Here is a 12,500-nt window from a genome sequence, read left to right on the forward strand (position 1 = left end):
AGATCGGTTGTCCTGTGTAGTTTTCAGCATGAATTTGGATTCCCAATGTCGTGTAAGTTTTTCCGTTCGTAAAACGCCGTAAAAAATGATAAGTACAGCTGTAAGCATTTTCTACTGCTCTGTAAACATCAGTGCCGGGCGTTTTTTTCTTTTTCATATACCCAACCGTGAACTTGGAGTGTAGCCTCTTTCTATCAAATGGATGATTCTAGAGATATCTTCTGGCGGCATTTAATTTTAGGGTTAAGAGCATGTCTGCCGTTTGGAGCACTTGAGATATCTTGTGATTGATGAGGCAGACCGAATGGTCGAGCAAGGCCACTTTCAAGAATTATCTTCTATATTGGAGCTCATTCAAAGAAAGAGGCAATAGACTTCAATTTCCATCGGAGCTTGAATTTCTTTCAGGCTTCTCTTTCTGAAATTAATGGTTTTCATGACTGTCAACCTGTAAACTAAGGTAAATGACTCTCTTTTTATCAAATTTTAACTTTAATGTTTCCTTTTCGCAGTGATAATGATGAAAATGAGGGAACTGCAAAGCGAAGACATCTTCAGAAGTTTCTATTCTCTGCAACTTTAACTCTTCTAAAGTCGTTTAAGAGGAAAGGAAAGTAAAAGAAGATCACAAGCGAAGAAGGCTTTGGTAAATCACGGCATATTTGACTCAGAGTAATAGAAGCTAGAGATAGTATCAACGTATTTTATCAGCTATTACTTAAGGAATGAAATGATTTAAATAATCCATCATTTAAAACCCAAAAATTTGCAGCTTTATCAAGTGTGTCCAAGTTTTTATTGTGTTGTTTTGCTTTTGTCTTTGTTATCTAACATCTTAGTTAAACATGATTAAGTTGATCGGCTTGTGTTCTTTCGTCAACAGCAATACTCTTTGCATTTTACATTTTTAGTGTCGCTGATGGACAAAGTTGGGCTGCAAAAGAACAGTTGTAAAATTATCGATGTCACCAACAAGAGAGGAACCGTAGAAACCCTGACAGAAGCAAAGATCTCATGTGTAATTGAAGAGAAGGTTTGTAATAGTTGAGCTGACAAGGAAGCGAAACACTTCAAGATCCAGGATACAATTTTTATGACTTTTTATTGTTGGTTTGAGCCGAATGCATTGACATGTACACCATATTGTCTAGGAAACATAATCCACGGAGCCACAGAGGTGTACCAAGTGAAATCTAAGGAGAACTACCAAAAATACAGTTGTTGTAAAAATCACCTCATGAAGATTTATTTTGAATTTTCTTTCTAGGACCTATATCTCTACTATTTTCTTTCCCGGTACCCAGGCCGTACTTTGGTTTTTCTCCAACACCGTGGACTGTGTGAGGAGACTGGGTTCTTTGTTTAGGCTACTGGACTTTGACTCGTGGGTTCTTCACGTCAGCATGCAACAAAGGCAAAGATTAAAGAATTTAGACAGGTCAGGTGAGAACTGACTGAAATGGAAAATACAAAAAACAATTAAACAAACAAAAACAAGAATAAGAACTAAAAAAAAAACCATGAAACAAAGGTAAACAAAACAGCAAAACAGATCAAAACAACAATTAGGAACCTAATTTTGTAGATAACGTGCTTTTTCCTGTTGCGTCTTTCACGTTCTTTATTCTGCAACTTGCTTTGCGCAAAACACGAGGCGACACGCGTGTTATGTGGCCATGGATCAGAATCATCGTGATCTTATTACTATTTTTTTTTTTCATCAAAACAGTGAGTATAGTTTACGACCTGACTGACCTATTAAACCAATCCTGATCGACAATGGAATTTCCTTTCTATATAGACTATAACTGGATCGCCTTGACTGATTAAAACCAGCCCCTCTCCCCCCTCAGAGAATATTTAAAGCTGGATAGGACTTATTCTACACCAGTAAATGAAATTTTGGCTGATCGTTTTCTTGCCTCTTAGATTTAAGCAAAGTGTGAATGGCTTACTTCTGGCTATAGATGTGGCCGCGAGAGGTTTGGACATACCAGCTGTTAAGCATGTAATTCACTATCAAGTCCCAAAGGACCCTGATGTAAGTACGTGTAAGTATGTGTGTACGGTTGGTTAGCTTGTGTCGGTGGTTAGCCTGTGCCGTAGGTGGGAACGGAAGCGATTGCTTTTTGGCGGCAGTACTTTCATTCTCTGCGAAACTCTCCCTTGACAAAAGGCTTTGGAAGTCACGCTGCTTCAACCGACTATGCGTTGACCAAGGTGTGGGCTACAAGTCTCAACTGTAAAAGAAGCTCAACCAGAATGTTGATAGCAAAGTTCGAACGCCGTTGACGCCCGAATTCTTTATTTACCTCTAAATTTATTTTATTGTATTTATTTACTTATTTCTAAATCTTTGTTTTGTTTCCAATCTGAGTTGATGTGTAGGTTCACCTACCGAAATCAAAACATAATTCATTTAAGTTAATGATTTTTGAATTAGGAAAAAAATTGACTCTGTTCTCCAAATGCAGTTTATATGAGAGGAGCAGTTTGTTATTGTTTATCGTCCTCAGTTGTATCTCATTTAATAATGAACTGTTGTGTAATGATGTAACCACAATTTAAGTATTAACTTTAGCGCAACCATCTCATGTGATCCTGCGTTCCTAAATTCTTTCTCTGTGTCCGTTAACAGCTTTACATTCACCGCAGTGGACGGACAGCTAGAGCAACCAGGGAAGGTCTGAGTGTCGTTCTTGTTGACCCAGAAGAAGTAGGATCATACAAGAAAATTATAAAGGCGCTTAATGGAGGTGATGTGTCTTTATTATGTCCAACGTATCTCTTTAACAGTCAAACTCTAAAAGGTTATTTGCAAATCCCCTCAGTTTAAGGTGCCATTCGTCTAAATTTCCTTTTTAATTAGATAAATCTTTACGCCTTAACGTTAGTATGCATATTTTCCATGCATACTGTTCTTTATATATTTCTGAAGATGTTGACATGGAGATTTCGTGTAACAATCAAGAGCTTCTTTAGTTGGTGATCATTTCCCCTATTCTCGTGGCTTTAAAGAGAACCTGCAGTTTTAAAACAAATACTGGTAAAAGGGCTCAAAATATATCAACTCAAGATATCTGGTCCTTAAAACCATACCTGTGACCTTGTTAATTTTTTTTTTCCGCTTTCAAAACTGGCCTTCACGGCAAGTTCGAACTACCCGCGTTCGCCATCTTGTTAGGTACGCAAGGCATTTTGGGTTGATGACGTGTAATGGTTGCTCCGTTCATTCGTAGTTGGGTTATCCTGGGGTTTTCCCTAGCAAAATGGTTAATAGCGGAGCATTCAAGTGCATAATTCGGGTAAAAACCAAGCAGGATACCAAGCTTCGCTTTGTTAGCTCGCCAAAATACAATAGTTATTGACGTTCATGGATTCCTGCCATTGGAAGGACATTTCTTCCAAAAGATTTGCGTGTGCGTTCGGAGCATTTCGAGGACCATTGCCTCCATAGATCATACCTAATGCGTGTGCGGATAGCTTTGTTAACAGGAGAATGATTGGATACCCATTTGATAACAAGGTTAGAGGTTAATTTTAAGTACCCAATATCTTGTGTTTGATGCATTTATAACCTTTTTAAAAATATTTACTTGGGGGTGACAGTCGTTGGGAGAAGTTGGAGGTTGGTCACTCTTATGTATCACATGGTTAAGAAAATTTGTCATGGCACGAAGATGATACCCCTCTAGATGATAAATATTTCTTTTAGCTGCAACCAATATTTTAGGAGGAAAAGGTACATCGAAATCGTCTCTAGGAGTTTACTGAGCCCGACTACAATTTAACCCTTTACACCCTTAAAAATCAGTTTGCATTTTCTCCACACCATTTTCCATGAATTTTCTATGGAACTAACGAGGAGAATTTGTTTAACAATCAAGAGTTTCTTTAGGTGGTCGTTCCCTGTATTCTCGTGACCTTTATGTTTGATTCAGGAGTGATGCTGTCAGAAGAAACTAGATGCCAGTCATTAATAGGCGTTTAAGGGTTAACTTACAGTCTCTCGTGTCATTCGTTTGTTTGTTTCATTTTTTTGTTCATATTTGTTTTCTTGATTTTATTCTTTTTAAAATTTTGTGTTGCAGGAAACGAGCTAGACTCCTTTCCAGTTGATGTGTCTTTTATGTCCTCCATTAGGAAAAGAATTTCTCTCGCCAAGCAAATTGACAAAGAAGAACACAAGTAGGTGAAGATGAAAAAAAAAAAAAGAAAGAAAGGAAAAGAGAAATATGGCAATTATCTTTTGGTTAGCCCTTCGTTTTTTGTTTTGCTTGTTTGTCTTTTCGCGTAAGAAAAAGGCCCAAATTGATAATCGAGCTCGACAGCTCAGCATTTTTCGCACAAAGCATTGTTCACGCAGTTACGGATGTTCTCTCCTTCATTCTCAATTCCTTCCAACCCTCTCCCCCCCCCTCCCCTCCCTTTCTCTTCGTCTAAACTCCCCCTTTAATGAAAGCCATCGAACCATATTCACAGATTTAGGCGCAAAAAGTCAAGTAATGACTGGATACTTGCCTCTGCCAAAGCCATGGACATTGAAGTTGACGAAGATTTGTATCTTTTTCGATGAGATGATTCATTCATTTACATGCACATTCTTCGCTCCTGTGTGCTATCACAAGGTCTGGGACTAACTAGACTACCAGCCTCAACATCAGTCTTAGGTGGTTTGGGCTTGAATGCATTTATTGTCAGAAAACATTTCAACGGAACGGGCGGAACTGGTGTTCTGGAACTTTACTGTCTTGAAGGTTTGATGTCACATTTTATACACTGTCCTGTTCAGTTTATTTTCCTTAAAAGAGTTTTTTACAGACTGGAAGATCTCGGAGATCAGGGAGAAAGGAAAGAGCGACAAGTAAAGCTGAAGCAATTGAAAGGTAATCAACCTTTAGTTAAGGCAGACAATGGTTGTACTGACAGTCCCACCAAAAATAATGGATCTTGCAGGCTGATAATATCTTAGTGCAATCAAAATAGGTTACATTTGGCTTGTAGTATTAGGGTGGGGTGAGGATTATTGTTCCCATGGTTCTTACGTTTGAGTTCTATGTGAAAGGAAAGCATGAAAAGATAGTGAACAGTCTTGATTTCCAGCCTTGTGTGGGTTAGCGTTAGCTTAGCCTGAGTCGAGTGCTCCTTTCATTTATTGGTAAATTTTTTTTTATAGAATCTATATCAGTGCCGTTTTATTTTACAGCGGAACTTACTGGTTTGCTGAAGACACCTCTGATTCCTGCTGGTTTTAGTGGAAAGTACCCGACTAAAACTGGATCCCTTATAATGCCAGGGATCAAAGGTATTAAGTGAATAGAGAAACAAGAGTATTTTGAGGGACAAAATGATGTGTTGCTAAACACATCCTTTTTGTGATCTTTAGTGAGAGTATTATTAGTGATTTAACAGAGCTAGTGTCAACTGAGGCTCCTTTTATTTTGTTTTGTTTGTTTGTTTGTTTGTCTTTTATCTTCTCTTTTCCTGCTGCCATCCTCTGGTTTTCTGGTCCACATGTTTTTTTTTAATGAGATAACTGCTTTTTTCCATTCCTAGTCATGTGCCAATTGTTTAAATGTTCGTCTTATTTCGGTATTCACAGCCGACACGAATTTAGAAGGTAATGAAAAAGTGGCTGTTGAAGATGTAAGAAGAAAGAAAAGAAACAAGAAAAGCAAAACGTAACTTGCATTCTTCAAACGAGGTCGACAACTGATCGTGAAAGAAGAAGGGAGATTAAAAACACGAAATGGAGAAAGATTCTTACTTGTAACAACTGGACTGGAAGAGAAAGAGTTGATTTGAGCAAGGTTGACCAGTCAGTGGCAGAATAAACTAAAATCTCGTCTCAAAGTCTTTGACCCCGATGCTATATGGATACAATGTAACTTGAAGCAATGGCGTTCTTTAATCTTCGGGACACCACCCTTCAGACTCGCGGTAAAATACGACTGGATAAAGCAACTAGTCACAGTCTGACAACACATGTCCACTTTGCGCATTTTCTTGATTTATGACTTGAATTGATTTACAGATTTTTTTGTTCTTTACTCAGTGGCCCGAATTTAGTTAGTTAGGGTTGTTTCAGTCACATATTGCCGTTGGTCATATGAAGGTTTCAAGAATGGGTCGGAAAGGAGCTGAAAACGCTGTTTTAAAGGGAAATTGTTTTTCACATGCTTGACAAATGTTGTCCACAAGCCTTTCGCTTGTTCATATATATAAAAATAAAAATTTTTTTAAAAAAATGTAGATGTGTAGTAAGCAGGAGATTCAGTGGCGTTACTTGAGGAGACGTGAAGAATAACCCTTTTCTAATAAATAAGTCATTTACTGAGAACTCACTCCAAGTCTCGTTCACACTAAACTTCCCTTGAATCTTTGCCGATTAGTTTATGCGTGAATGTTTTTTTGCTATCAATGCAATGAGAATATGTTACTATGTAAGTGTGAGCTATTTCTCTTCGAACGCAATTTGCATTGTCATGGTAAAGTGCATCTTTTCGTTCTGTTTTGTTTTGTTTCTTTTGGAGGCTCTACTTCCTCCATTCTGTCGAGTGCGGGCCAGGTCTCATTTCCCAAACAGTTACCGGGTAGCGCGAAGGTTTTTTAGGACATGTTTAACAAACGGCATCCGAAAAGAAGAGAAAAGTGCGAAAATGAGAGGCAACTAGATCTCTAGACAATTCTTCATTTTAACACTTGCACATCAAGGCGGTAAAAATCTACACTTTCTATCATAATAATTATATTTTTGTATTATACCATCATGCGAGCCAAATGCTGCATGAAGACAAAAAAGGTTAAGTCAACCCTTGATTTAGTGGATCACGTTCTGCAGAGTCGTAATCCGTCGATATGAATTCAATTAATTTGGTCTGCTGGTAGCTAGACTTGTAATGAGCTTGCAAATGTCACAACTTGAATATAGTAAAACCTATGAAAAGTTAACAATAATCCTCACACAGAACTTGTAAACTGGTATTATAAGATAGCTAGTAAATTTGTCTAATCAAATTCAACTGCGCAAGCGTGCTTCATATTCCTATTGTGCACGCTTATGACGTCAGCAAACAAATTCCTCGCGAAAAAAATTTTCCATCGGGTTGAAAATGTTAAAGAAATTGGTTCATACATCAGCGTTGCGTTCATCGAGATATGAAACACTTGGGAAGTTTGGAGAGCACCCAAGAAGCTAGAGTTGTTCTCGGCTACGCCTCGAGTAACTCTTACGCATCTTTCGTGCTCTCCAAACTTTCCGCGCGCTTCGTATCTCGATGAACGCACGCTGATGTATGAAGCAATTGTTTAATGTTCTCTTACTTGGACAATCGGGTCTCTTATAGGCAGTTTAGTTACACTTCTTCATTATTCTTGCTAGCAAATGAGATTCTCGATAAAGGTTAAGTTATCATTCTCTTAAATGCGGCACGGAATTTCTTCTTAAGGTATATCAGGAGCCACGGGTTAACAACTATGTTTACATGTCCACATCAATAGCATAACAGCACAAAATTATATGGCAACGATTCACGCACACTGAAGTCAATGGCCAAAATCATATGATACGCATGCGCTGGAAGCCAGCAAAGTGCAAAGGCAACAACGACAGCGATCGACCGTAACTTGACGCTTGGTAGCATGGGCCCGAGTTGTTGCGCGATTGTTGATGGCAATGGCAGTTTGTCCCTGTGCAGTGTGTGACAGACGTGTCCATAGAGACTGCACATGGTAACTCGGGGCAAGTAGATGGTGACTACGATTTAAAGAAAGATACCTCTCAAAGCTGCTTGAGTCTCGCCAAACTGAGTAAACTTTAATTCTATCCTGGAGTTCTTAACTTTGATTGTGATCAGCCATGGAGTCATCAGACACATTGAGGTGATCCAAATTGTGGGAACCAAGATCTTTCTGTTCCCAAAGCGAGGGAACGTTTTCATGGGAAGACAATTCCGAAGAAGAAGTCTAAAGCCGCGCCTGTTAGAGAGAAGAGGGACGCTGTGACCGCCACGAAGAAAACAAACATGATGAGCTTGGCAAGGAGTTCACCAATTGTTCCATCGATCCACAGATTGTCCGAAATGATGAGTTCCATCGACTGAGGCATGACAACAGCTGTTACGAGCAGGTCGGCCACAGCGAGGTTGACTTACATGAAGCTTGTTAATCTTCTTGTTTCTGGCCTCTTGTACAGAATATAGATCACCAAAATGTTTCCAACTAAGGCCATTGAAATGATTGCAGTGTATAAGATGGCCACGGTGAGTTTAATTCTTGATGGATACGAGAATGGAGGCTGCACCGTGGAGCCTGAAGAGAATGAAGTGCCATGGTTAAAGCAAAAATAAAGGAAATAGGTCTGCAACGTGCGCGTACACAGAAAGGCGACATAGATAGTGACAGCATGCAATAATAATTATCGGAAAAACATCCATTTAACCCAGGCTTTCTCCATCATTGAAGAGTGCATCACTTCTGTCACAAGGGGATATGCACTTAATTGATGGAAAATGTCAAAGCTGTTTGTGCTGTGCGTTTTTCACAAGTATTGTAGCAGCAACAATGGTAGCTTTAGCTATTTTTAGGACACTTTCATGCGCCATTTGTGAAGGTGGCTTTCCTACCGTTATCAGCCTGCGAGGACGTCAACATTTTTGGATCTGTAGCTTCCTAGTCTCTACTGTTTGAAGAAGTCAGCATAAAATATCTGAGTACTTGGTTGACGGGATAAGCTCAGCTCTAAAAAAGCTGAGTCTTTATTTCACGCAACGTTGTGTTCTTTGAATATTAGGTCTGCCAGGAAAAAAGTGAATTTGTCGAAATTACAAAATTACAAAAATCTAGATGTTTAGCACAAAACAGCGCAGTTCAGCCAGCTTGCTTAACAGCCTCTTTCATTTTTTTTTCTGTTGTTGTTTGTTTTTGTCTTGTTTTGTTTTTGTTGTTTTTTATTGGTGAAAAATGTGCTGCACTTCTTTTCAGAACTAAAATTGTGTCAATCGGTTGTTTCGATCATGAGGGGAAAAATCTGAGATTCGAGCTCAGTTAAAGAAATGAAAATGGAAAATAAAAACTTAGCTAAGAAACCTTACTCCTAGGAAAGGTATTTGCCACCCAAATTATCAAATGATGGAAGCGCAAATTTTGTGTCAACCTTTTTTTCGTCATCTAACCTATTTTGAAAGATCGCATAACGAGAGAAAAAGATGATGAAAATCACCTGGGCAATAAAAATAATTAAAAAATAATCAAATTGACAAATAAAACACAATGCTTTAGCTTCCCTTTTGTTATTGAAAACCCAGTTTGACGTGGTGAAATTCGTTCCTAAAAGGGAAAACTAAGATTTGTAATTGCTTCCGTTGAAGCTAAGTGTTACCGCTTCCGAGAAAAGTTGCAAACTATTTTCTGGTTAGGTTGACGCCCCCGTGATTAGTTCTTTTTAGACAGAAAATTATAGTTAGCGTTTTAGTTCAAGATAAGACCCCGTGTGATCAAGATCGTTTTTGAAGAGAAGACAAGTTAGACCGTAATCCTCGATAAAGTAATCAAGACCCGCGAACGTTGGAAAGCAATAACTTGTTTTTTGATTATGTTATCTAGCTCGTAGTTGTTACTCAAAGCGAAATTTATCGCTCGTTTTTACCTTTCTTTGGGTTTTTTTAACTCCCACGTGCTGCTGGTTTCCAAAATCGAGATTATTCTTAAGCTATGATCACAATACTTAGTGATTTCTTTACGTGATAATTTCAGTTGACCGCTTCGATGTAATAACGCCCCAAGCAATAGGATAAGAAATAAAGAGAGAAAAGATCCTATTTGGTTTGGTGTTTATCGCATGCGCGTGTATGAACCCGGGAATCGATTTTGCAACTCTAGCTTGAAAGGAAACATTTACAAGATTGACAAAAGAAAAAATGGGAAAGTGGTTTTCCACCTTCAAAGATACATTGATTCAATTATGATCTCGTAGATGCAAGAGTTCGCATTCCACGTTTACATCTCGTCCCTTCGGCTGCTAACATGGCTAAAGCATGATCACTTAATTACAACGACGTTTGCCCGTAAGGGGCTTTAAATAACTTACAGAAAGAATCTCACAAAGACGCCTTGTATTTCCAGCCAGAGGACAATCATGACAAAATAATAGCCAAAAGAGAAAATTTTTTAAGAAATTAAAGGTTCAAACACGAGTTGAAAATGACTTTTCTTTTTCACTTTTACGCGAAACAGAGGAGGTTGAAATGTCAGGGGAAAAATGGTGGGGCAAGCAGTCATACCTGGAAACTTCAAGAGAAGATGTAAGAGAAGCCCATACGATTCTGGCGTCTTGATTTACTAATTCACTGTTATCAGGTGTACACTCTACAATCGACTGCTTATGTCTAAACTCGAAGTAATTAAAAATTATCAGTCACGCTCAAAAGAGTATAATTTCAACTGATGCTGACATCGCACACTTCCTCTAAAGAAGAAAAGATTCTCTATCTTCGAAAATTTGCTCAAAACATCAGGAACAACAACGAAGGTCCTCAGCTGCTCGGAGATACCGCTGACTAGCATGCGTTTTATCGCAAGTTGTGAGAACGTCGTCCCCAGGTTCCAGACGTCGCCAATTCTTCCCTTCCCTCCCCACCCCCGGACTGTTCTCTTAATCCCCTTTAAGAAACTCTTCTACAGCCAGTGCTGAAGAGTTTCATTACAGTTTTATCATAATGAGGGGCTAGAAAATAAACTAACATGAACTCCGCTTTTAGGCTTGGATAAATCTATCTATTAGAAGTAATAAAAAGTTGCGATTGTCTTTAGCCGGCATAGTATTATATTAGAGGAAAGATAAGTCGTGGAGATATATGCCATGGTCAGTCGATCTTGATTAAAACACATCAGCAATTCAGCAATACAGTGGATCAGAATATTGATAACAGAGGCATTTACAACTTATCCTTCTGTTGCATCTTGAAATTATCGATTCAGTTAAAAAAATGTTGTTTCCTCGAGCGCTGGTGTATTTTATAACTGCAAAACATCGACAAATCCCAACTGACTCCTCTGTTATCGTGATGACAAACTCGAAGGTTCCCCTAAACAAACACGCAGTTCTAAACAGACCGATAAAGCATGCGTCAAAGACGCGACCAGCTATAGCTTCGTCCGTAAGTGTTTAAAGTTGAGAATGTGGATGTCTCATTTAGTGATATACATGAAGATGCTATTTCATAGATGCGGCCATCTCTTAAGTCTGATAGCGTCATCCAAAAGTTTAATGAGGATACGGAATGGTTTCAATCCAAACTGACTTGATAATCAATAAATAGTCATAAGATAAGCCTCTAGTCTTTTTATTGCAGATATTAAATAGAGTGTCTTACATTGTCTATCGTGTTTGGATAGTGTACAAAATTAAACGCCCATACGTGCTCTCATTTCGTCCGGTTTTTAAACAAGCATTCCATTTAACATAACAAAATTGTTCCGTCTACCACAGTATGAACCCTTTAGATGGCGTTTATTTTCTCATACGAATCGAAAACACTTAAGAAAATTTGAATTTGAATTAACTCACACTCTATTAAGACGGTTCTCTCCGTTTATGACAAAAGCATTTGGTACTAGCAGCAAAACGGTAAATGTCAATAACAATGCAATCGCTTGTTTTCAAATAAAGGTAACTTGAAAGTTAAATAAATCACTAGAAGTGATGCAATATGTAATTCAAAGAAGATACTTCGTCAAGTGATAAGTGCTAGTTAATACCACACGACTAATTCATTACAAAACTACAAAATTTTACCAAATTTCAAATCGCCGTTAGGAGATCTCTTATTACGTCTGCTACAAACAAATTTACTAAATGGTTTCACAATACAACAATGAAAAGCTCGCCAAGTACAGCTATCGGCATAAACGAGCCGTTTTTCAAGTACGTTGTTTTTTGTTTCTTTCTTTGTTTCTCTTCTGATTTAATCGATTACGGAAGTTTAATTCATATCTATCCAAATTTTGTTATTCTGAAACCGATTAAATTATTTATTATTGGCATCCTTTAAGAATTAATTAATTGGGTTTTGTGCTTATATTATTATCATTTTGTTAATCAAGGACAAAGCTTTTACATATTCTTCTAATATTAATATTGAGAGAAATTTAACTAAAACAAACCTACACTTAGTTTAGCACCGAGAGGTGACGATTATTTACCCTAACGGCGGTCACTGGCACTTCTTCTCAATCCCTTAGCTGAGGCCGTCTTTGCAACTTCCTCACTTGGTTCTGCATCTTCATCTCCGAGATCTTCAACCTTCTTTGCAACTTCCTCACTTGATTCTGCATCTTCATCTCCGAGATCTTCAACCCTGGAGTATTTTGCCTTGTCATAAGCGCCCATGTCAAGAAGTTCCAAATATGTCTGAAAAGGAAGTAACAAATGAGAGTTACACGTTAGCCGCACGGCGTTAAAATACAGTAAAGTCGTGCTGAAAAGTGCGATCACTTCCCCG

General features: G+C 38.3%; 2 protein-coding genes across 2 annotated transcripts in view; one reads left to right on the plus strand and one right to left on the minus strand.

Moving 5' to 3' along the window:
* The first annotated feature begins 3,034 nt into the window (after nt 1–3,034).
* On the plus strand, nt 3,035–6,234 carry LOC149045397 (uncharacterized). Its single transcript, XM_089208181.1, has 3 exons — nt 3,035–4,188; nt 4,483–4,886; nt 5,207–6,234. The coding sequence occupies exons 2-3, from the start codon at nt 4,595–4,597 to the stop codon at nt 5,314–5,316; spliced, it is 402 nt and encodes a 133-aa protein (XP_089064307.1). The 5' UTR covers nt 3,035–4,188; nt 4,483–4,594; the 3' UTR covers nt 5,317–6,234.
* A 5,092-nt stretch (nt 6,235–11,326) lies between these two features.
* The window catches only part of LOC149045398 (tyrosine kinase receptor Cad96Ca-like), a 13,304-nt gene continuing 12,130 nt past the window's right edge, over nt 11,327–12,500 (minus strand). The window contains exon 9 of the mRNA XM_089208185.1: nt 11,327–12,409. Within this exon, the coding sequence (XP_089064311.1) occupies nt 12,203–12,409 (207 nt within the window). The 3' untranslated portion in view covers nt 11,327–12,202. The remainder of the gene's footprint in view (nt 12,410–12,500) is intronic.

The sequence above is a fragment of the Pocillopora damicornis genome, chromosome 5 (assembly GCF_964200805.1).
Source record: "Pocillopora damicornis chromosome 5, jaPocDami1.2, whole genome shotgun sequence".
NCBI lineage: Eukaryota > Metazoa > Cnidaria > Anthozoa > Scleractinia > Pocilloporidae > Pocillopora > Pocillopora damicornis.

Excerpts from the sequence above, each read along its gene's own strand:
- LOC149045397 (XM_089208181.1), top strand. The coding sequence starts at position 4,595 with ATGCACATTCTTCGCTCCTGTGTGCTATCACAAGGTCTGGGACTAACT. Across the intron at positions 4,887-5,206 it reads AAAGCTGAAGCAATTGAAAG|CGGAACTTACTGGTTTGCTG; the intron begins GTAATCAACCTT and ends TTTATTTTACAG.